Source organism: Canis aureus, chromosome 7 (genome assembly GCF_053574225.1).
Source record: "Canis aureus isolate CA01 chromosome 7, VMU_Caureus_v.1.0, whole genome shotgun sequence".
NCBI lineage: Eukaryota > Metazoa > Chordata > Mammalia > Carnivora > Canidae > Canis > Canis aureus.
This window is the reverse complement of record NC_135617.1, coordinates 13,751,535-13,778,135: the sequence shown is the minus strand read 5'-3', so window position 1 is coordinate 13,778,135 and position 26,601 is coordinate 13,751,535. Positions and strand designations below refer to the sequence as shown.

General features: G+C 33.3%; 1 protein-coding gene and 1 pseudogene across 8 annotated transcripts in view; one reads left to right on the top strand and one right to left on the bottom strand.

Annotated features, from left to right (window-relative positions):
- Positions 1–26,601, bottom strand: part of ASCC3 (activating signal cointegrator 1 complex subunit 3) — a 335,679-nt gene that overhangs the window by 230,077 nt on the left and 79,001 nt on the right. For all 8 annotated transcript variants that reach the window (XM_077902962.1, XM_077902966.1, XM_077902963.1 and 5 more), the window contains 2 exons: positions 9,852–10,052; positions 9,254–9,394 (listed from right to left, as the gene is read on the bottom strand). In XM_077902962.1, coding sequence (XP_077759088.1) covers positions 9,254–9,394; positions 9,852–10,052 — 342 coding nt within the window. The remainder of the gene's footprint in view (positions 1–9,253; positions 9,395–9,851; positions 10,053–26,601) is intronic.
- Positions 13,195–17,611, top strand: LOC144317867 (sorcin pseudogene; annotated as a pseudogene).

Here is a 26,601-nt window from a genome sequence, read left to right as displayed (position 1 = left end):
GAAAAAGGAGAACAATTTCAGAATTCAGGGCACATGCTCTGCTTTAATACAAAGTTACTCCCAGGACAAGAAAACTTTTCTAAAATTTCTGACTAGTATTTTCACTGAGGCTCAAAGGAACACGGAATCTATGATACTATGAACAGATGCAGAAAGGATAATCTGAGATGCAGAAGGACAAGGCATAAAGGAAAGCACAACTACTAAATGGAACCATTAAAAACAATGAATATTGTAAAACAGTAACTGTTTGCAAATGATACAATTAGGAGAAGTCTGAAAGTAATCATAGATGAAGAACAATGGAATATAAGACTGGAAAAGGCAATTGGTGTTTTCATGGATGACAAATTTACTGAGTTCTTCAAAGCTCCACAAAATGGCTTTTCTGTTGAAGACCAGATAGGTATTTGTTGTCTACACAGACTATTTTTCATGACAATAAACCTGAGAATTCTGTCTTGTAAAAGGAAATTTTATATTCAAACCTCAATAAAATCATAACTGCTACTAGACCTGACAGTCCCTAGTGAATAACAAATCACATCTCACATTATAGAAGATTCTTAACAAGTGAGGTAGTTGGATTTAATTCAATAAGCAATAAAGAACCAATGAAAGTTTATGACCAAGGAAATAATACGATCAGAACAGCATGACAGAGAATTGACAAATGAGATTAGTTTGGTTTTCCATATTACAGAAATAAAGACAAACTAACAAAACAAAATATTTTTTTAATACAGGAGAATTTCAAGATTATGTTTAATTGTATTAATTATTGGGAAACTTACCAAAAAATTATACAAGTGGAATCATTAAAAAGCTAGTAAAAATTATAAAAGTGAAAATTCAGGAAAGCAAAAATTTAAAACTTCAAAAACAAAAGTTGAGTATATCTATATTCCTACATGCTCTGCAATCCTACATGCCTTGCTCTCTCTGCAGCCCAATCTCAAATGCAATGATAACAGCGCTGTCTATTAATCTTTCAGAATGCGAGAGGATAGATAGTAGGACAAGGTGAAGAGGTTAGTAAGGTCTACACATTTTAGGTCTACAAAGAAATAGCATCACTGATAGTAGGGCTATATTTATACTGGAGGAGAATAAAGAGCAAATACAAGAGAGGAGGTTCAATTTATAAACCATTACTGAGGCCAAGCACATGGTCCCTGCCCTTACAGAATTAATAAATATTGACAAAAGACACAGGGGCAGGTCTAGGGAAGTTCAGAAATAAGCAAATGACAATGAGGGGAGAGGATTTCACAAGCCTTTTGACAATATATATATCTAAGTAGATTTTAATGTTTAACTTTCTGTAGCAATAAAGTGGAGACATTGCTAAAAGTTTCTTATGAGTGAGGATACACATATGCACTTAGCATAGTGACTGGCTGATAATTTGTATTCAGATGTTAACTCTCTTGTCTTTCTTTTTTTTTTTTTGAACATGAATGGATCTTTTTTTTTAATTTTTTTATTTATTTATGATAGTCACAGAGAGAGAGAGAGAGAGGCAGAGACATAGGCAGAGGGAGAAGCAGGCTCCATGCACCGGGAGCCCGATGTGGGATTCGATCCCGGGTCCCCAGGATCGCGCCCCGGGCCAAAGGCAGGCACCAAACCACTGCGCCACCCAGGGATCCCTCTCTCTTGTCTTTCCATAAATATTCCTTCATCAGCATCAATAACACAGCTAGATATAGTACAAGAGCAATCAAAATTTTGAGAGTGGTCCCGATTTTTAAGACCACACCAGATCCAAAACCACAGACTTTGTGGAGTAGTCTTATTTTATGAATGTAAATGAATGGTTTACAGGATTCAGGCAAGAAAAAAGTACTCACAAGGTTTGAACTGGGTTTTGAAGAATAGGTAAGGTTTGGACAAACATCAATTAATAAAGAATGACATTATGAAAAAGAGAAAATGCATGAGGAAACTCACAAAATAGCAATGCTTAATTGAGAACATGTTATTTGAGCAATGTTACTTTAGAAAAAGCAAAAATGGTCTGGCTATAGTTTGTACTGGGAGGCAGTTGGGACATAAGGTTGAAATCCAGGCTGGATGTAGATTGTGAAGAGAATCCCCTATTTTACATAAGTAGTGGTTCTCAAAATGTTTTGGCTTTGGAACTCCTCTGCATTCTTAAAATTAATGAGGCCCCAGAGAGCTCTTGTATTTGTTGGTTCTCTTTCTCTCTCTCAATTTCTTTTTTTTTTTTTTCATTTTTTAAAAGATTTTAATCATTCATGAGAGACAGAAAAAGAGAGAGCGCGCGCGCGAGAGAGAGAGAGGCAGAGGGAGAAGCAGGCTCCATACAGGGAGCCTGATATGGGACTCGATCCTGGGTCTCCAGGATCACGCCCTGGGCTGAAGGCAGGCGCTAAACCGCTGAGCCACCCAGGGATCCCCCTCTCTCTCAATTTCTTATATTAGAAAGTGAAGCTGAAAAATTTTTATATCACAAAAATAGAAAGTATTCATTTCATTAGCTGTAAATGATGACACCATACATTATACAGACTCTGGAAAACTCCACTGTATACCATGAGAAAAAGAGAGTGGAGAAAGTAACATTATAATGTTACTATGAAAATTGGTTTTAACTTTGCTGATTCCCACAAAAATCTTAGGAAACAGGATATCCCTGTATCACATTTGAGAGTTGCCACCATAGAGTAATGAGAATAACTAAATCAGTGCAGGGTTTAAAATTAAAAAAAAATTAAAAAAAAGTCTGTAATGGTGTGCAGAAAGACTAAAGCAGAAATATACAGGGGAAGAGCCCTTGATTTCGCACAACAGTGAGATGAGACTGCAAAACAGAACTTATATTTGTAAAAAATTTCTTAATGCTAGACTCGCAAGCAATAAAAAAATAAACTGACTTGATTTCTTCCCTAAACTTTATTGTATGCATCAGGATACAAAATTCACTTCTTTAGGTAGAGTATCATCATATGAATGGTCACAGATACTCCAGAATGGTTCAAATTTCAAGAAATTTTATCTTTAATAAAGAAAATATGTTAAAAGTCAAATTGAGTTATTCTGTATGCCTTAAGACATTATGAAAGTAAAAGCACACATTAAAAAAATTATGTGTCCCGATATGTAGTTTTGAGATATAATCTCTGTAATTATATGTTCAGCTAACCCTGGGAGCTAGACTTGGAATGTATCATAGATAACACAACTTCTATGAATACATGAACAAACTTTCAGAATCAAATGTGTCCATAAATTTGGAATCTGTACGTAATACTGTACTATGTTCTACAAAGCTAAAAAACTTTCTTCTCTTTACTGTATAAACTTAAAAATTTTAAACATAATTCATTGTGTTAAGTGTACAAGTTACATAAAAAGAACCAAAATTTGTTAAATAGACTTCCGTTGACCCTTGAATGACATAAGTTTGAACTCTGCAGGTCCACTTAAATGCATAATTATTTTCATAAAGATATTAAAGGTATTTTCTCTTCCTTATGATTTTCCTAATAACATTATCTTTCCTCTAGCTTACTTAACTGTAAGAATACAATAGATAATACATATAAACATATGTATTCATAGACTGTTTATGTTATTGGTAAGGCTCTGGTGAACAGTAGGCTAGTAGTAGTTAAGTTTCTAGAAAGTTAAAGGTTTTACATGGATTTCTGATGATGGTAGAGAGGGGGAAATCAGTGTCCCTAACCCCCTCAATGTCCAAGGGTCAACTATATATATAAACACAATTGTTACCCCTGTTTTCAGGTGACAATTCTCTAAATTCAAGTTTAAACTTGAATTTTTAAAATTTAAAATCAAACTTAAAATGTTTCATGGAAAAAGCTAGAGGATATCTGAACACTCAAATTTCACAAAGAATATTAGAAATTTAGAGAAAATCCTTTTAATTAAAAAGTCATTTTAAGAAATTAAAATGTCTATATACAGATGATTAAAATGATGATAAAAGGTATTTTGCACAGAACACACTGAATATACTTTTGAGAAAAATTCATTTGGAATAATAAGATTCTATAAAGTTATAAGAAAAAATGTAGGAGTTTTAGTTTGTTTGTTTGTTTGTTTGTTTATTTATTTATTTATTTATTTCAGGCTTGAATTCTGTTTATTCTTCATGGGAATAACAATAGCAACAAAAAACAAAGGCATACCTAATAATAATTGTTATAGTAAACAATAGTGTTTACTTTTTTAAAAAAATTCAAGTTCATTAACATATGGTGTAGTATTGGTTTCAAGAGTAGAATTTAGTGATTTACCACTTCCATATAACATCCATTGTTCATCCCAGCAAGTGCTCTCCTTAATCCCATTCAGCCATTTACTCCATGTCCTCTTCCATACCTTCCCTTGAGCAGACTTCAATTTGTTCTCTATAATTGAATCTCTCTTATGCTTTGCCACCCTCTCGTTTCTTTTTTTTTTTTTAAGATTTTATTTATTCATGAGAGATAGAGATAGAGATAGAGAGAGAGAGAGAGAGAGAGGCACAAAGGCACAGGCAGAGGGAGAAACAGACGCCATTCAAGGAGCCCAAAGTGGGACTCGATCCTGGGTCTTCAGGATCACACCCTGGGCTGAAGGCGGTGCTAAACCGCTGAGCCACCAGGGCTGCCCACCCTCTCTGTTTTTGTTTTATTTTTCCTTCCCTTCCCCTATGTTCATGTTTTGTTTCTTAAGTTCCACAGAGTGAAATTATATGATGACATTTGACTTTCTCGGACTTACTTCATTTAACCTAATACAACCTAGTTCCCTCCACATCATTGCAAATGGCAAGACTTCATTCTTTTTGATGGTAAGTAATATTCTGTTGTGTATATATATATGTAAGTACACTACATCTTCTTTATCCATTCATCTGTTGATGGACATCTAGGGTGTTTCCATATTTTTGCTATTGTGGACACTGCTGCTTTAAACATTGGGGTACATGTGCCCCTTTTAATCACTATTTTTGTATTCTTTGGATAAATACTTAGTAGTGCGCTTGCTAGGTTACAGGATAGATCTATTTTAACTTTTTGAGGAACCTCCATATTGTCTTCCAGAATAGCTGTACTAGTTTGCATTCCTACCAACAGTACAAGAGGGTTCCCCTTTCTCCACAACCTCCCCAACATCTATTGTTTCCTGAGTTGTGAAGTGGCATCTCTTGTGGTTTTCATTTGTATTTACCTGGTGATGAGTGATGTTGAACATTTTTTCATGTGTCTGTTAGCCATTTGTATGGTCCTCTTTGGAGAAAGTCTATTCAGGTCTTCTGCCCATTTCTTGACTGTATTGTTTATTTTTTGGGTGTTGAGTTTGATGAGTTCTTTATAGATTGTGGATACAGCCCATTATCCGATATTTCATTTGCAAATATCCTCTCCCATTCTGTTGGCTGTTGTTAGTTTTGTTGTTTCCTTTGCTATGCGAAGCTTGCTGAAGTCCTGATAGTTTATTTTTATTTTTGCTTTTGTTTCCCTTGCCTCCGGAGGTATGTCTCTAGTAAGAAGCTGCTGTGACCAAGGTCAAAGAGTTTGCTGTCTGGTTTCTCCTCTAGGATTTTGCTGGTTTCTTGTCTTATATTTAAGTCTTTCATCCATTTTGCACTTATTTTTGTGTATAGTATAAGAAATTGGTCCAGTTTTCCCAACACTATTTGTTGAAGAGACTTTTTTCCATTGGATATTTTTTCCTGCTTTGTCAAAGATTAGTTGACAATATAGTTGAGGGTCCATTTCTGAATTATCTATTCTGTTCCATTGATCTATCTTTTTTTTGTGCCAGTACCATACTGTCTTGTTGATTACAGCTGTATAATACAGTCTGGGATTCTGATGCCTCCTGCTTTGGTTTCATTTCTCAATATTACTTTGGTTATTTGGGATCTTTTCTGGTTTCACCAAATTTGAGGATTGTTTGTTCTAGTTCTATAAAAAATGCTGGCATTATTTTGATCAGGACTGCCTTGAATATGTAGAATGTTTTGGGTAGTACAGACATTTTAACAATATTTGTTCTTCCAATCCATGAGCACGTAATGTTTTTCCATTTTTTTTTTGTGTGTCTTCTTTAATTTCTTTCATTAGTGTTCCATAGTTTCAGTGTATAGATCATTTACATCTTTGGTTAGGTTTATTCCTAGGTATCTTATGGGTTTTGGTGTGGATTACCTTTTAAAAGAGCAGTTCTATTTTTAAAATATGCTTTCTACCTTCACTGCTAGAAAAATAAAATTAATGTTTATGAAATACTAACAAATTCAATAATAAAAATATTAGGATATTGGAATCTTCTTCCACTAATGGCAGATGAGCAAAGCTGTGGTATGAATCTCTGCAAATAATTTTAAAATACTGTATACAATTAATACAAATAACTTTTAAGAAACATGAAAGTATCAGAAAACAGTAAAAACAAAAAAGTAACATCAAAACTATAAATGAAAGTGGTAAGGATTATCAGTTTGCAAATATTTGACCTAAGAGTATGACCCCACACCCATTGCTATTACTGCAAAAAAAGGGGGTAGGAAAACCACAGCCCCACTGGCAAAAGGTGCCAGAAATCAGAGTTCAGAGCTAGGATTCAGAACTGAGAAAGCAGTTTGAAAATTAAAGTGAAAAATAACATGGTAATCTCCTGAATGTTGAAGTGAAAACTAACACATTTATAGGAGAAAATCCAATTGTCCCATGCTAAAAAAAAGCAGGCTCACACCAGAATAAATAAAAGTCGACTCTGAAAAAGATAAAGCCACACAGAACCAAATCTGTGAGTTTGAGGCTTCTCCTAATGAGTGGATTTTCCAATCATGGACACACAGATCTAGTGGCTGAAAGCATGAACTAGAATAGTTTAAAAGTGTCAGCTGATGGGAGTTCAGGATATGCTAACCCAAAGAATCATTATAAAACAACACTACCACTAATAAAAGAGACATATCCCTTCAAGGCAATGGGATAAAACATAAGTTGGAAATTACCATATTAATTTTAGCCAAAATAATTAATGAAGATTACACATAGTCTGGTTTTTAAAATCTAACCATATATCACAGTTAGGCAATATAAGCTAAAATCCACAATGACAGAATAACAAAAGTATTAGTTTGTTTACTACTCAGTGTTGCCACTGATAAAATATTTAACAAAATAATGTATTTTTTTATAATAAATTACATCAAAATTCTTTTACATTATCTCAAAATTAGGATTTACCAATTAAGAGACCTAAATTAACAGTAGGGGAAATACATTATACACTTTAAAATTAATTTTGAAGCTAAAAATCAGAAGGAAAAGAAAGGCTAAGCTCCTAATGAGCCGTTACCTGAACTTATAAATATATAGTAAAAATTCAAATAATGATTGTTCTACCATTTATCATTTCAGCAGTTAAAAAATCTATTTATGCTAACAAAATAGTAAATCTGAGATTCTGTTACAATGTAAAGGGGAAAAAAAAGTTCTACACATCTTAAACAAAACTACGTTGTTAGCTTTACTAAATTTTTCCTTCTGCTACCTCTTTCTGAAACACAAAACTGTCAAACTATAGATTTTTTAAAAAAACTGTCAGTGATTCTAAACATTGATATACTCCCCTTCATTATTCCATAAAATAAAAAGGATATTAAAAATAACCAGAGCAACATCCTGATCACTGACTTTTATCTAACTACAACTGAAACAGGGATCTGATCTTCACTAATCTTTAAACTCTAAAAGTACTTTTTTTTCTTGGCTGCTGTTAAAAATGTTGTAATGAACATAGGATCTTTGATACCCTAATTTTATTTCTTTTAGATATATACCAGAAGTAGATTACTGGATCATATGGTAGTTCTATTTTTATTTTTTTGAGGAACCTCCATACTCTTCCAATGACTACACCAATTTACATTTCCAACAACAGTGTATAAAGGTTCACTTTTCTCTACATATTTGCCAGCATTTCTTATATCTTTTTGGTAATAATCATTCTAAAAAGTGTGAGGTGACATCTCATAGTTTTGATTTGCATTTCTTTGGTGATTAGTGATGCTGGACATCTTTGCATATACCTAATGTCCATTTGTATGCCTCCTTTGGAAAATGTCTATTCATTTCCTCTGCCCATTTTTGTTTCTTTCTTTAGTTTCACTAAGAAATATCCACTGTATAAGTTTAAGGTGTAGAACATGATAATTTGATTTACGTATACTGTGAAATGATTATCACAGTAGGTTTAGTTAATTCATCATCTTACATAGATACAGAAAAAGAAAAAAAAATTCTCCTTGTGATGAGAACTCTTCAGATCTCCTCTTTTAAGAACTTTCCTATATATCATACAGCAGTGTTAGCCTTGGTTATCATGTACATTATATTTCTACTACTTATTTATCTCATAACTGGACGTTTATACCTTTTGACCAGTTTTTTCCAATTCCCCATCACTCAACTCCTGACTTTAAACTTTAATAGTATTAATAACATATCAGGATTATTGTTTAAAATACATATTTAATAACCTGAAAGGCAACTGTCTGTGAGTAAAGAGGTTGGCAAGGATGCCAGGTTGATCAGTCAGGATATTCCCTCATTACCACTCCAGACCACTGTTGTGGCTGGATTGTCCCATTAATAATGGTTATCCATTATTGCAGTTTTTCAAGCATTATGAACATTACCTTACTTATATGTTCCATCTAATTAATGATAATCTAGTTGAGGCTGTAATGTAATTTTTGCCTATTCAGTCATTATATAAGATACCTGAAGGCAGGAATTGTATTTTAAATATCTTTGTTGTCATGCATTTCACCTAATATAGTGCTATATACAGCATGTGATTTAATAACTTTCTATATGATGAAATAAAGAACGACTAAAATCTTTTATTATATGCTAATCCTTATGGTATAGTTTAGAATACTAGTGGCATCATTTAAGGATCTCTATATTTTCCTGCTCTTAAAATTGAAGTCTGGTCTTATCTACATTCTCATTCTCTACTGTTTTTAAAGAACAACATTTGCTGTCAACGAGCTTAAAATTTATACCAGGCATTTAATAATATTCAAGACATACCAGGAATCACATAAGTTAGAAGGGATAAAATAGGACTAAGCATTAGCAAAAATCTCTTTTGTAGAGGTAAGATGTGATTACAAATAAAAGAATTCCATTATGTTTGCTTTATGTTTACCTAAAAAAAAATGGTATTAAACAAAAAATATAAGTATACAACATACCTGAGTTCGTAAAATTTCATTTTTTGACAACTGCATATCCCCAGTCAATTCTTTCACAACGATGCCCAGGGGCTCTAGACGTTTGCTGAAGTAATTTGTCATTTCAGCTGCCAAGGCCTTCATTGGAGCAACATATACAATCTGTGCCAAAGAAACACTACCTTGATGAATGAGCAAAAACTACATTTTGTTTCTTCATTTGTTTCAAAGCAGTCAATATAAGTCACAATTTATTGTGAAATATAATTGTAGCTACTAGAAGTAAAAAAAATCTTAATAGTGATATCTGAAAAGTAGTTATCTTTTCTTTGGTAAGTGTGCAGCTGCTTAAAGGATAATGGAATTTGTTTATACAGCCACATCGCTTTGAACATTGGTTCTGCTTCAAAGCTAAATGTATTTTCACAGGGGTAATAGCATTTTCATAACACAAACAGGGACTGCCTTAAGAGTAACAGAGTAAATCAAGCAGCAATCTTTACCTGAGATCATAAATAATATCCTTAAAACTTTCCAAATTTCATGTAACATGTTCAACTACAAACGATTTTAATTTTACAGTTTATAAAGGTTGTGGTCTGATTTGTTAATTTCCTACCTTAAATTCATTCTTTTTGATAACACCTTGTTGAAAATGTTGGCGTATTTCATGCAAAACTGTAAGCATTGCAATGTTGGTCTTTCCAGCCCCAGTAGGGGCACAAATCAGCATGTTCTCATTGGTGTTGTAGGCAGTCTCAAACACGATTGACTGGATTCTATTCAGTCTCCTCATTCCCTTAAAAGCCAGCTGCCCAATCTAAAGAAAGAAAGAAAGAAAGAAAGAAAGAAAGAAAGAAAGAAAGAAAGAAAGAAAGAAAGAGAGAAAGAAAGAAAGAAGGAAAGAAAGAAAGAAACAAACAATGACTATTATAAACAATGATAATGCGAAGGACCCATACAAAATAATAAATGCAAACATTTACTTCTTTTTTTTTTTTTTTTTTTTTTGTACATTTACTTCTTTTGATTTAAAAGCAAAACAAAATGACTGATTTGTTCAGTCTCTCTCAATATGTCCAATATTTAAACCAAAGTGTGTGCAGTTGAAAACTCACAACTACCTAATTCTAATGCATTTGGGAGTTGCATACTCACTAAATTTGAAAAATGCAATAGTGACACTTTATATCTATATCTTTATATATAATCCAAAGTATAAAACAATGATAAATTAATCACATAAGGAAATAAAATGAAACACAGGTATCTTTTGAGTTCATATATTGATATTCTAGCTTAGTTAGACTGAATATGACTAATAAGAGTCCAAGCAAGAAACTTCGTGGGTATATAAAGGAATAGGAAATTCTGTTTCAATATGTTATGGATTTAAAAGTATCTTTTTTTAATAGCAGCCATAATAGTAGGAACAATAACTACCGATTATATTTATTCAGAACTTACACTGTGATATATATATTTGTAAGCACTTTGATATATTTATTTATAATTCTCAAAATGGGTACCTGGGTGGCTTAGTTGGTTAAGAGTCTGCCTTTGGCTTAGGTCATGATCCTGGTGCCCTGGGATTGAGCCCACCAGGCTACATGCTCAGTGGGGGGATCTGCATCCACCTCTCCCTCTGCCCATTTCCCTACTCATGCAAGTGCGCTAAGTAAATAAAATCTTTAAAAACATTCTATGGTATAGATATTTTTTTCTATATATATATTTTTATTTATTAAAAGGATTTTAACTATTTCAAAAGAGAGAGAGAGAGAGAGAATGCACAAGTGGAAGCAGGGGGTGGGGTAGGCACAGTGAGAGGAAGAGAGAAGCAGACTCCTGGCTGAGTAGAGAGCCTGAAAGCAGAGCTTGATCTCACAACCCTAAGACCATGAGCCAAATCAAGAGTTGGATGCTCAGCTGAGCCACCCAGGCACCTCTTGGTACTTTTACTATGTCCTTTTAATAAAGATGAAAATGAAGACACAGAGCGGTTAAATAATTTTTCCTAAGATTTTTCATATGGAAAGTCTTTAGAAATGAAAGCTATAATGCCTTAGAGTAAACAAAACACTGGACAGGATTAATGGCAGAAAATTGGGATGGTTAAATTAATGTCAGAAAAAATAAATTTCAAAACCAAGAGAATTACCAGGATTAAAAACAGTCATTTCATAATGACAATGAAAATAATTCATCAGTAGGGCATAACAGTCCTAAGTATTCATATATCTAATAACAGATCTTCAAAAGTATGGAGCAAAAACTAATAGACATGCAAATAATTTCAACATCCCTCCCAACACTTGATAGAACAAGGTAGGCATGAAAATCAACAAGATTATAGCCGACCTGAACAGCACTATCAACCAATTTGACCTGATTGACATTTATCCATCTAACAATAGCAGAATACAAATTCTCTTCAAGTGTTCATAAAACATTTAAAAAATATACCCTATTTTGGCCCATAAAACAAGTTTCAATAAATTGAAAAATAATTCATATAAAATATGTCATCTGATCACAAAGGAATGAAATTAAATATCCTTAACAGAAATAGCCTTAGGAAATATCCAAATATTCAAATTAAATAATACACTTCCTAAATAACCCATGGATTAAAAAGAAATCAATAGGAAATTAATAAGTATTCTTAACTGAAGGAAAAAGAAAGCTCAACATATGAGAATTTGTGGATGCTGCTAAAGCACTTAGTGAGGAACAATAGCACTAACCACCTATATGAAAAAAGAAGGAAAGTTTCAAGGTTATAATTTCATTTTCCAAAATAAAAAAAAAAAAATAAAAAAAAAAGGGAAAATTAAAACTAAAGTAAGCAGAAGAAAGAGTAAGAATCATAGTGGATATCAATGAAATGGAAAACAGAAAAGCTCATTCTTTGAGAAGATCAACAAAAGTGATTAATCCCTAGCCAACTGAAGACAAAAACTGCTTTCATTTAGAGATGACACGATTTTTTAAAAAAATTTTATTTATTTATTCGTGAGAGATGCACAGAGACAGGCGGAAACACAGACAGAGGGAGAAGCAGGCTCCCTGTGGGAAGCCCGATGCAGGACTCGATCCCATGTTCCCAGTACTCTGGGATCACCTGGGATCACAACTTGAGGCAAAGGCAGACACTCAATCACTGAGCCACCCAGGTGCTCCAGAGATGACATGATTTCTATACAAAAAAATCTAACAGAATCTATCAAAAATTTCCCAACAGTAATATGTGATTTAAGAAATTCAAGTTTTTTAAAAAATTATATTTCTATATATTAGCAAGGAAAAATCTGAAAGTAAATTAAAAATCAATTAAATGAAAAATACATATATACTGAGAACTATATTATTTTGCTAGAAGAAATGAAATGTAAGAAAACTCTATAAAAGATGTCAATTCTTCCCAAGTTGATCTATAAGTTTAGTGCAATTCCAATCAACATCTCAAAAGGCTTTTTTACGAAAATTAACAAGCCGATTCTAAAATTCATATGGAAACACAAAGGACCTGGAAGAGACAAAATAATTGTGAAAAAGAACAACATAAAAGAGCTCAGACTAACCAATTTCAAAGATTGTTTAAAAACTGGAGGGGATCCCTGGGTGGCTCAGCGGTTTGGCACCTGCTTTCGGCCCAGGGCGTAATCCTGGAGTCCCAGAATCAAGTATCACGTTGGGCCCCTTGCATGCTTCTCAGTCTGCCTGTGTCTCTACCCCCGCGCCCTCCCCCGCCCCCCCGGAATGAATAGAATCTTAAAAAATACAAAAAAACAAAAAACCCTGAAAAAAATCAAACCAGCATTATATTAGCATAAAGATAGCATAAATAGATCAAAGAACAGAATAGAGAATTCACAAACTTTCACATATACTGACAATAGATTTTTGACAAAGGCCTAAAGCCATTACAGATGACAGAGCATAGCATTATTCAATAAATGATGTCGGAACAAATGGGTATCTACAGGCAAAAAGAATAAATTTGAACACATACCTCTCACCATACAAAAATTAACTCAAAGCAGATCACTGACCTAAATGTAAAACTATAAAACTCGTAGTAAAAAAAAATAGAGAAAATATCTGTGGTCCTGAGTTAGGCCAAGATGTCTTATATATACCATAACCTACAAATGAACAAATTGATGAACTAAATTTAATTCAACAAAATGAAAAAAAAAAAAAACAATCTTTTGAAGAGACATTGTTAAGAAAATGAAAGAAGCCAGCATGGAAAAAAATCTCTGTGAAGTATATATACATCTGATAAAGGAATTATATCCAAGATACATAAAGGATTCTTTGAACACAACAGTAAGAAAACAATTCAATTTTTAAAATGGGCAAAAGATTTGAACAATCAATTCACCAAAAGAAATATGTGGATGGCAATAAACACACAAAAAGATGCTCAACATCATTAGTCATTAGGAAAATTAAAGTTAAAATCACAATGAGGTAACACTACACACCTATTAAAATGGCTAAAATTTTTAAAAGTGGCCACTTCAAGTGTTGGTAGGAGGATGTGAAGAAACTGGCCCTCATACCTATTACTGGTTAGGGATGTAAAATAGTATAATCACCTTGGAAAGCAACTTGGCAATTTTTTAAAAGTTAAACATACAATTAACATATGATCTGGCCATATCACTTCCAGGCTTGAACCCAAAAGAAAGTAGTATATGTACATACAAAAGCTTGTACACAAATGTTCATAGCAGCTTTATTTGTGATACCTTAAGACCAAGAAACAACTCAAATGTTCAAGAGACGAATGAATAAAATGTGGCATATTCATAAAATGGGATATTACTCAGCAATAAATTATTGAGATACAACAACATAAATGAATCTCAAAATGATTGTTGAATAAAAGAAGCCAGACAAAAAAAAGAATATATACTGCATAGTTACATTTATATACAAATCTGGAAAATACAAACTAACCTATAGTGACAGAAAGCAGCTTAGTTGACGCTTGGGAGCAGGCGGATAAGTGGAAGGAGAGATTGGAATTGTAGAAGCCCAGGTTAAAATACTGGCTCCACAACTATTTCCACTACAACCCTGAAGATACTTAGTATCTCTGAGTTCTATTTCCACATCTGTAAATTAGTAATGTTACAAAGGAAGTTATAAAGATTAATAAAAATTGGCAATATTCATGGAATGCTTATTAGGGGTCAATCACAAGGTAAATCCTTTAAATGAATATCCTAATTATTTGTAATAACCATACCAGACTATTTTATAGATGAAGAAACTGAGACTTTAAAAGACTTATATAAGTTCATACAGCTATAAGTGATGGAGCTAGCATCTGAACTCAGATATTATAACTTCAAAATTGCAGTCTTTAATTGATAAAATTCATAAACCCCTTAGAGGACAAAGTATATACAGAGTAGGTACTTATTAAAAGTGTTGAAATAAAACTAATAGCACCTATTATCATCACTGTCCTATGTCATCTTTGTTTTTATATGAAGCTTATTAAAATAGTACTGGGAATGAATGTTGCAATTTCCAAACAGTTTTTATGGACTCATGACAAGACATACAGAGTCTACTATTTCTAAATTACAAATCTGATGTCACATTCCAGTTTGAAGGTTTCAAAGAATTCTTACTGTCAATCTTAACAATACAGGTTATGAAACACAAAATCTTCTAAGGCACAGAATATACAGCAAATAGAACCTTTTAAAATGTGAACACTTATTATTTTCCACCACTGTTATTTATATATACTATTCTCTTGAATAGTATTCTATTCTTTGCACCTTTGCACTACATATAATGCCTTTCCTAACTCTGAGAAACTCTTCATTATCATTCGAGTTTAAGATCAAATGTAAACTCTAGTCCTTCCCAATTCCCTAAGCAATTATTACATTAACTTAATTATACTTTTCCATATTTCAACAAATTTTAAGGTACTATATCTCTCAGCAACTAAAGGTTCATAGAAACCTCTTTATATATGGTCAGTATAACCCTTAACTACAAATACTGAAATGACTGATTCCTATGTATATCTGACACACTGAATTGAAACTAAAGATTCAGTTTTATTACTTTTTGTATTACCGTAATACCTAACCAAATGCCAGAAACATCATAGGCCTCTAAATAAATTTTTACTTACTTATAGATCGATTAAGTTAACAGGGGAAAAAAATCTTTAAAAAGATATGCACTTTACATATAGTATCCTCCAAAGAAACAGTAAACTGGATCTACCAAAATGTATAGCAGTTCAGAAAAAACCTATATTCAATCTTGAATAAGAAACTTATTTTGTTCTTAAAGGTTATAGTTCAAGAAAGAAGTAAACTAGAGCACTAGAAGAATATCCTAACAAACTTAGTACATACTGAGGTCTAGAACATCTATTCAACGGTCATTCACTGACCACTTATAAATACACTAAAATCTTATGTCAGTGTAAATATTCATTTTCTTAAGAAAAGTTGGAGAGTGTCTAAAACTATCCTTAAAATATATAGTTTGTGGCTTGAGAGGGAAAATTATATCATTTTAGTTTTGTTTTTTTTTAAAGACTTTACTTATTTATTCGAGAGAGAGAGAGAGAGAGAGAGAGGCAGAGACACAAGCAGAGATACAGGCAGAGGGAGAAGCAGGCTCCATGCAGGAAGCCTGATGTGGGATTCGATCCCGAGACTCCAGGATTATGCCCCACGCTGAAGGCAGGTGCTAAACCACTGAGCCACCCAGGGATCCCCTCATTTTAGTTTTCTATAATAAAGATAGGACTCCATGCTGAGTTATTTGAAGGGAAGAAGAGACAGTAAGAAGAATGCCATTTCAGATGAAAGAGAGTATTAGAAAAACACCTAGGGCACCTGGGTGGCTCAGTTAAGCATCTGCCTTCCATTCAGGTCATGATCCTGGAGTCTCTGCTTAGTAGGGAGCCTGCTTTTCCCTCTCCCTTGGCTTCTCTCTCCCTGCTTGTGCTCTAATAAATAAGATCTTTTTTTTTTTTTTAGAAAAACACCTGGAACTAGCCAAAAGTTAGTACAGTTGACTCCTGAACTATGCAGATCCATTTATATGCAGATTTTTTATAGTACAGTACTATAAATGTATTTTTTCTTTCATGATTTTCCTACTGTTTCCTTTTCCCTAGCTTACTTTATTGGAAGAATGCAATATACAACACATACAACATGTAAAATATATGTTATTTATGTTATTAGTAAGGCGTCTGATAAACAGTGGGCTACTAGAAGGTAATTCTGAGGGAGCCAAAGTTATATAAAGATTTGACCACATGGGAGGCTGGTGCCCCAACCTCCAAGTTGTACAAGGGTCAACTATAGTTGTATAAAGGATATGGAAGGATGGTATAGCAGAAATGATGAAGATAAAAAAAAAGAAAGAAAGAAAGAAAGAAAGCCATGACCAGACTATGAAGCCCAGAGTACCACAAAAAACTCCTCTACCTCTAAGGGTTTTTTTTTTTTTTCTTTTTTTTGGAAAGACAATGTGAAGAAGTCAGCATAGGAAGCTGACATCCAGAAAAGTTAAATGACCACTCATGTCCACACTGCTAATAGATTGCAGAAAAGATAGAACCTGAATTCAGTTTATCTTAGTTCCAACTACAAATTACCATCAAATTTATTATTTAATATTATACTATGATTTATTTTGCCCATTAATAAGTCTCTACATTTATTTCAAAAGAACCATTGCAAAAGAATCCTTAAAATACTGTTGCAAGTGAGGGGTGAGGGGTGCAGTTCGCACCTTGGTGTATCTAGGACACTCTGGTGCTATCAGCAGGTACTACCCAGGTAGGTATGGAGGGGCTCTGGGAGGGCCTACATTTTCCAGACAAACTCAGGATCTTCTGTATAGTTACTTTGCTGCTGGAGCTGTACAGGATGGGCAAGCAGAAACTGATGAACTGCAGAGACGCCTGACACCTGAAGGATACAAACCTTTTAACCTGGAAACTTGTTGGCTTATGATTTCAATGCTGGGTACAGATACGTCAGGCACAATGGATTTCAATGAATTTAAAGAACTCTGGGCTGTAATGAAGGGTTGGACACAACACTTCATCAGTTTTGACAGTGACTGGAGTGGAACAGTGGATCCTCAAGAACTGCAGAGGGCCCTGACCACAATGGGATTTTGGTTGAGTTCCCAAGCTGTGAATTCAATTGCAAAATGATACGACACCAATTTCAAGATCACTTTCAATGACTACATCACCTGCTGCATCAAAATGCCAGCTCTGACAGCTTTCAAAGATGGGATACTGCTCAACAAGGTGCTGTGAATTTCCCCTATGATGATTTCATTCAATGTGTCATGAGTCTTTAAACCAAGAGGAGGCTGAATGAACAAAATCAACATTCCAACTAGAGTTCTCTTTAGCTCTTAGTCTTTGCCTTAAGTAACGTGTAAACTTGCACTGTTGCTTTTCTTTAATTAGCGGTCATAAAAGTTTATCACTTTAGGTACAACTGAAGTTTTTAGTATTGATAATAAATTCTTCAGAATTTTGCTAATACAATATCAAGTCTCTTACACCTTAAAACTTCCTTGCACCATTGTCAGTGATGCCTTATTTTCTTGTTAAGGCCCTCTGATATAAATTTCAGTGTGTAAAATGTTTAAGGCACATTATACATTTTCATTGTAAGATACTTAAAATCCTTTCATCAGATTCCAACTCTATCTTTCTTCTAGAAAAGTTTTTACCTGGTACTGAAACCTTCATGTATGGAGTATTCTTACAATGCAAATGATTTATACCCACTTGAGTGCAAAAAGACACACACAAAAAAATATGGTAATCCATGTCAAGGTTCACTTTAGTGGAAACTTAGCACAGGCAATAAGGCTTACACATTTTTGATGACCATATGATTGGACAGGAAATGTGAGTGATTATTTTCTGCCTCTTGAAAACTACTGAATCATTGGAGTGGCAAATACTATTTGTTACCAAGTTCTTTGCCATCATCCACCTAGACCTTTGTTAAAAAGGTCTTACAAATTATAAGCTATGCAAAAAAAAAAAAAAAAAAAAAAAACTGACAAAAAAGTTTTTAACAATTAACAGAATATATAAAAATATTAACTAAGGTTATTTTTGGCTTGTGAGATTCTAGGAGACTTAATTTCCTTATAGATTTGAGTATTTTCTAAGTTTTCAATAATGTGCATACTTTTCTTTTCAAATCAGAAGTTATTTTTTAAAATACTGACATATCCATTTTGATATGCCATGTGTTCACTCTTACGTTAAAAAATATACGCCGCAAAAAAACTGGAAAGAGAATCAAATGTTGATATTGCTACCACTGTAAATCAGAGTCACGAATTTACTTTCTTCTTTCCTACTACTTTTCCAAATACTCTCTGATAAGCAAGTACTGTATTTTTAATGGAAGACAATTTTTTTTTGGATTTTTAAGCCATGTTCTTTTAAGTAAGATTTGGAATCTAATACTGGCTGTGCCTATTCCTGACTATGTGATTTAATCATCTGGATACTCTGTTTCCCTATCTTTGAAAAGGGGATTAATATTTACTGCATGGAGTAGTTCTGAATAGAAAAATTATGTTGGGATAATTAGCACCAATAATGCTTCTGTTTCTTAAATTTCAAACTGGACTGGCTGGCTCTTTCTTGGAAGGCAGCTTAACATGAAACAATGAAACATGAAACAATGAAACAATGAAATTAGTCTATTTTCTCCATGGCAGCAGAATATCTGTCTCATTTTAGCACACAATATGAGAGCTATGATTCAGATGATCAATTAGTTGTCAATCAATGAAAAAATAAAAACAGTTCTAGGCAAAAATGAATTAATTAATAAAATTAAATTGAAATGAAATGAAATGAAATAAAATACTTTTAGGATGCCTGGGTGGCGCAGTGGTTTAGCACCTGCCTTCGGCCCAGGGTGTGATCCCGGAGTCCTGGGACCGAGTCCCGCATCGGGCTACCTGCATGGAGCCTGCTTCTCCCTCTGCCTATGTTTCTGCCTCTCTTTCTTCCTGTGTCTCTCATGAATAAATAAAATCTCTAAAAAAAATAAAACCCCAAAAGAACAAAACAAAGCAAATTTAGAAATTACTTAAAACAGCACATCTTCTCCCTTCCCCAAAAGTTTTTTTGTTTGTTTGTTTTTGTTTTTCATTTTGAATTTAGGAACTAAAATAAAGAAATTTAATCAATAAACTTGTTCATAAAAAATAAAAAGTGTGCAAACACAGCAACTGTAACAGTATCAAAAAATATCAATGGAGAACTCAATATATTTCAAATTGTGTCTGAAAGCTACTGGAACATGTGATAATTAAGTTAATTATTCATAAGAGATTTCTTATAGTTGAATGATATTCAAATTATATACACAAATATCCTAACTGAAAGGTTAAAGAGGAAGAAAAGTGTAGTTATATCAAAACTCTATTTGACTCAAATTTAGAAGTAAATAGTAATAATATTCATTGTTTTATTTATATATCACACATGCACTAATGTCTAATTAAATGGCACTAAAAGTCATTGCTTCCAAATACTTGGTAATCTTCTAATTTAAAAGAAATATATGTATTGATTTTATAAATTAATGCATAAAGCTAAAACTGAAATTATTTTTATCATGTTAGTGTTTACTTTAAAACAGAAAACTGAGTATCTCATGTCTCATTTATCATAAAGGTTTTATGTTCTGCTCAGAGACATTATAAATATATACTCTTCTCCCTTTGAATTAGTAGAAGCATTTTTTTTAATTTATCTATTTATTTATTCATGAGGGACACAGAGAGAGCGAGAGAGGCAGACACACAGGCAGAGGGAGAATCAGGATCCATGCAGGGAGCCTGACGTGGGACTCAATCCCGGGTCTCCAGGATCATGCCCTGGGCTGAAGGCAGCGCTAAACCGCTGAGCCACCCGGGGTGCCCTAGTAGAAGCATTTTTAAAACATAATCAGATCAAAAAATATTTTAAATATTATAAGCTTTCTCCTAAATCCCCTTGCTTACATAGATTTTGGATTCCTCAGACTGGTAATCTTTCAGGAATGTCATGACTCATTTATGCAATTTCAGGAAAATACATGTTTCAAATATCTCTCATAAAACACTGGCTATACAGGCTGCAGTGAAGTACACACTTTACTTTAAAAAATAATCTGGATGATACTATTTACCTGGGAGAACAAAAATGTACACTAGATATACTGAAATAACTATTTATAATAATCAAATAAAGTACTTAATACTGCCAATTAAAATGCATTTATTAGGTATTTAAGATGAGCCAGGACCATGCTACTACCCCTTCTACGTTAATGTGAATATCATAAGATTATGTCTAAATTATTCTAACAGTAGAGAATATAATTTCAGCATATATTTAGGAAAAAATCATATAGATACCAAAGACATACATTGTATAATTTTCATAGATTAAGATTTGCCTGGCTCTAGAAAGCACCTGACTTAGGCTCAACATTTTAAAGTAAGAAGAGGGATGCCTCGGTGGTTCAGCAGTTGAGTGTATGCTTTCGGCTCAGGTCATGGTCCCACGGTCTTGAGATCGAGTCCCACTGCCTCTGTCTCTGCCTCTGCCTCTTTCTGTGTCTCTCATGAATAAATAAATAAAATCTTCAAAAATAAAGTAAAAAGAGATGACTGCCATTCAGTATGCTCTGTCTAAGCTTTGTTTGCTGGAATCCTACCACTCTGATATCCCTCACAAAGCAAGTTCCCCACCATAAACTACTGAATAGCCATGGGGTTCAAAATTAAACAATTTATATGAATATCTTACATAACATCTTTGAGTTTTCATTAGATAATTAAATATATTAGGTTCTTTTTCAGTTAAAGGTCTTTTACTCATTGCTTGTATGTTCATAAAACCATTTTCAATAATCATTCTAAAATAGATGAATTTAGGCCTTCTTGATATATTAAAGAAAATTTCACCTTTCATGTGCTGGGATCATCACCTGCTCAGCTGGCAAATATTTATTGCTATATTTATTTATTGTTTAAATGGTCAAAAAGGTAGTTACACAACTTGTAATAAAGGTAGGAGAGAGAAAATACATTCGGATTATTTCAAGCACTGATATGACTTAACAGATTATTTCAAACTCTGATATGTATTAATTTTTAATAGATGGTATATACATGAACCAGACCAATGCCATTTTGGACATTTCTGCCATGATGAGGGCTCTGTGACCTGTAACTTATAGCACACAGTCCCCTTCACTTCCTACATTCTTTTCTTTTATTTAACCACATCCTTAAGTACACCCTTGGGACATAACATCCTTGATGTCCCCCTGGAAATACGACACTTATTCTTAAACATTCTCCTCTTGGATGATCCCCAGCATGTACTCCCAGTCTCTAGGACTATAAAAGCAAGTCTAAAGAGAAATGGGGTTGTAGAGATCTACTCCTCTTGCAGCTATCCAAGACACACTTCTATCTGTAAGTCCCCTTAATAAATAATTTCTTGTCAAATTGGACTTATTGGCCTTTATCTTCAGTCTTAGGGCTCCTACAGCCTTTGGAGGTAGTTTCGCATACACCTCCCCTTCAAAGAAAGTAAATATAATACAGAGGAAGAGATCATTAGCAGTTGGGAAAGGGAGACAGACAGCAGTCATGAAGAAACTACAGTAAGTCATGGTAAAGAGCCTGAATTTTTACTTGTAACATAAGAGAAAGTCTCTGTACGATTTTAAGTATAGGAATGACAAGTATATTTTTTAAAGGTCTACTCGTCTACGATGTGAAGATCAGATTTGGAAATGGTAGACAACTATGCTAGTAATACAAGTGAAGAATGATGCATTACATGAGTGAAAAGTGAAGTAGGGGGATACAGATTATGTTTCTGACGTGCAGCTAATAGAATTTGATAATGACTTAAATGTGAGAGTGGGTTAAAAAAAAGATAAATCAAAGACAACCTTTTTCCCTTAAGTAGATGGATGGCAGTTCTGCTGAAGCTATCTATATAAGGGAAATTAAGAGGACAGGCTGAGAGAAGAAAAGAAAAAACACTATATTTTAAGAACTTACTATATGTCCAAATAGAAATCTCAAACAGGCAATTGCATCTGACTTTGGGTGTCAATAGAAAAGTCAAGGATTTAAAAGAAAAAACTCATTTTCAGAGAGTTACAGTGACTTTATACAAGGTTATACATTAGTAGCAGACCTAAAATAAAATTTTAGACTATACTTCAATAATAATTTTTTTAAGATTGATTATTTATTTATTTATTTATTTATTTATTTATTTATTTATTTTTAGAGAGAGAGAGGGAGAGAGAGAGTTGCAGAGACACAGGCAGAGAAAGAAGCAGGCTTCATGCAGATAGCCCAACGCAGGACTTGATCCCGGGCCTCCAGGATCACACCCCGGGCTGAAGGCCGCACTAAACCGCTGTGCCACCGGGGCTGCCCATAATAAAATTTTAAAAAGGAAATGTAAACCAATATGTAAGTTTTAATTTTTTAGCAGAAACATTTTTAAAAGTTTTTAAAAATTGAAATTTTATAAAAATTTAGTTAACCCAATGTATCTAAAATATTCTTTTTAATACATAATAAAAATTAGTTTTCTTTTTTACATAACAGGCCTGGGAAGATAGGTATATTTTACACTTAAACCTCATCCCAATCCAGATTAACCATATTTCTTTATTTTGCTTTCAGTTTTTTAAAAATGAAGTATGGCTGACATATTAATTTCAGGTGTACAACATACAGACTTGATAATTCTATACATTACAATATGCTTACCATGACAGGTGTAAGCACTATCTGTCACCATACAAAATTATTATAATCTTATTGACTATATTCCCTATGTTGTACTTTTCATCCTGTGGCTTCTTTATTTTATAACTGAAAGTCTGTACCTCTTAATCGCTTTCACCTATTTGCCTATCCTTTCACCCCTAACTCCCTCCAGACTGTTCAACAGCACATGTAACTAGTGGCCACTGTATTAAACAGTGCAGCTCCAGAAAGAACCCAGCTAACTTATATAATGTTTTAAAATTGATAAATATATTGTCATAACATAGCAGACTGAATTGCAGGAAAGGCTCTTAGGATAGCATATAAAATCCTTAACATGGTCTCAAAGGCCCTGCCATAATCTGTGGGTCATGGAATTCAGATGAACTATACTGAGGATTCTTTGGGGGAACAGAAAGAACATATTAGTTTTATCCAATCTCTTATTGCTAATAAAGTTATCCGTAGTGAGTAAAGAAACAACAAAAACCCCACAAGTAATCATTTGTTGCATGTGTTAAAGAATGTAATTAATGTTCTATTCCAACATTGACTAAGTCACTAATACTTATTACTATATTCCAAACCAAAGTCTAAAACAGTTAGGTCTAAGCATGCACCATATACTAAACTGGCCCTAATGGAAACCTCATTACTCACCTTTACTAAAGGTTAACAAATATTTCACCTGATAAAACAAAAATTACTTGCAGTCTTGAAAGTGCTAAACAATATATATAAGGAGTTACTTCCCTTTAGAATATGAGAATACTGGGGTGCCTGGGTGGCACAGTTAAGCACCTCACCTAGGTCATGATCTCAGGGTCATGAGATCAAGCCCCATGTTGGGCTCCATGCTTGGCATGGAGTCTGCTTGAGATTCTCTCTCTCCCTCTGCCCTTCCCACTTATGCTCGCTCTCTCTGAAAGATAAATAAATCTTAAAAAAAAAAAAAATATGAGAGCACTAAGAGTTGGGAATCTGTTTTTCATCTTCGTCTTCCTAATGCCCACCATAGTACCTGGCACAAAGAAAATATTCAGTGATATTTCTTCTGTACTTGATTCAGCTGAGTCATTCTAATTAAACTAATTATCATCTATGAGCTGCATCACTGAAGAATTTTCATAAATTATGTAATATTTAAGAGACTCCATGTTGAGCACAATGACTAACTCCAGAACAAAAGCTGGGTATATATTATTCTGCTAACATTATTTAAGTGTGATAAATGTTTTTTATTAGATATCATAAAAACAAGCGAAATTATTTTTTTCCCTACATTCGTTCACTGCAGCTTCCAGTGAAACTAGATATTACCTTGGATTCCAACCCCTGCTACATTTGCTCTGGGAAAAAAAAAAGGCAATGTTTCAAAACATATTTTTATATTTTAAAAATCTTCTTGACACTAAGGTAGTATTAGAAACTCTAAAAATAATCAAACACTTAAAATGTCATAGAATTTCATCCCTTAGGAAGAATACATAAAAAATGTTGTCAGAAATATTTAATATTCTCTTTATTGTTTATCCTCAAGAAATCACTTATCCTCAAGAAACTGCTTCACTGATTTGTCCCCAATCCAAATCCAAATTTTTATACCTGTGTTTTTACATATTTATATCTTTTAATATGGATATAGCAATATGTGCTATTATTTTAAAATATATAACTTCTGAATTCAAAGATAACAAAACATCATTTCTGAGAGACTTTGTAAAAATCAGTTAAATTATGCTTAGTTCTTTATTTTAGCTGTAAGAGAGTTATAGGAAATTCTTAGGAGACTATATAGTTCAGCTAGGGATCCCCCACATATACCAACTGAGTTAGTCAACTAAACTCCAGGTCAGTGTACTTCATATATGGCTTTACTCTCCAGTAGTGGGTTATGAAATCAACTTAGTGAATTGTGATCAGCATTTTTAAAGAATAGAAAAGAAAAAAAAAATAGTGCAGCATATCATATATGATAAGGGCAAATACTGTTACACAAAAATTTTGCTTGTGTTTGGGTATATGGAATCAAAATGTGAAATGATGGTTTGAAACCCAATGTTATAGATAGACACTTTCCAATGAACACAAATGCATTCTTTTAAAATATGGCTTATTTCATTTTGGGAACACAGCAACCTTTCTCTCACAAATGTATATAATCTTGGGCTTAGCAATTCCACTTTTAAAAAAAAAGCATACTTGCACACATGCAAAACTGTGCACAAGAGTACTCATCACAAAATTATCTGTGGTACCAAAAACTAGAAACAAATCCAACTGTCATCAATAGGGTACTACGTGAATAAATTATGGCACATCAATATAATGGAATTCTATGAAGCCATAAAAAAATTCTATGCAGGAAAAAAAAAAACTCTGTGTAGAATAGTAACATTTCCTATTACTGAGATGGAAATATTTGCTTATGTGAAAAAAGGAAGGTGCAGAACAGTATGCAATATGCTATTTTTTGTTCATATCTGGTGGGGGTGGGGAGAAGGTACTCAGAATCTATCATTGTTTCTGAAGATTCAAAATAAATACATAAAACCTAAACATGGCGATTATTAAATAAAGAAGTAGGGATCTGAGCAGGTGAGGAACAGATATAAAATAGGAAATTTTTCACTATTTAAAGGTTTCTAGTTTTTGAAACATCAAAATAACACCTATGTAAAAAGAGACACGAAAAGAGATACAAGATACAAGTGACTTCTTTAGAAAATGGAAAAGCTAAAGAAGTATCTAATTAAATAGAGAAGCCTAAATGAGCTCTTAAGTTTTTCAAAAATATTTTGTATTAAAAAGTTCTTATTATTCCTACAATTTTACCCTCCAGAGACAAAAAGATAATTGAGTTACTCTTCTGAAATGCTTCAAATTATTTTAAATCGTGTATCCCTCCAGTCTCCTCTCTGACATTCTATTTTTGATCTTAATACACCTAGTTACTCAAAGGCATCTCTGGACAGTTTAGGAACAGAAAAAACAGTGGGTTCTCTTCTTACCTCCAATACCTATTAGAATTGTGGCCTCACCCAAGACTGTATTTCATCACAGATCAGATATATTATTAAATGCAAAACTTAAGCTATATTCCTGCCTTTATCTAAAATGCACTCTCTCATTCATTCAATGTATATTGAACACTAACTACCATGTCTCAAACTGTGAGGACTTATTTTCTATTCTCAACAACTCATGGTGCAGCAGGTGAATCTAGACTACAAGGAGTCTGTTACTTAGTTTCAAACTATATACATCTACTACTGCCCACCCTAATCTTGAAAAAAAACAGAGAAGACTAGACATGCTACTTCACTGAACCTGCCAATCCCAAACTAGATTCTCTATGTCAAGATCAGCAAATTAACATGATATAACACAAATACTAAAATGTTATCTTCAATGATCTTGGACTATGAATACACAAGATAATATATTCCTTATTATTTAAATTGGTAATCATTCATTAATCCATTAAATAATAGTAACAGCTAGCATTTCTTTTG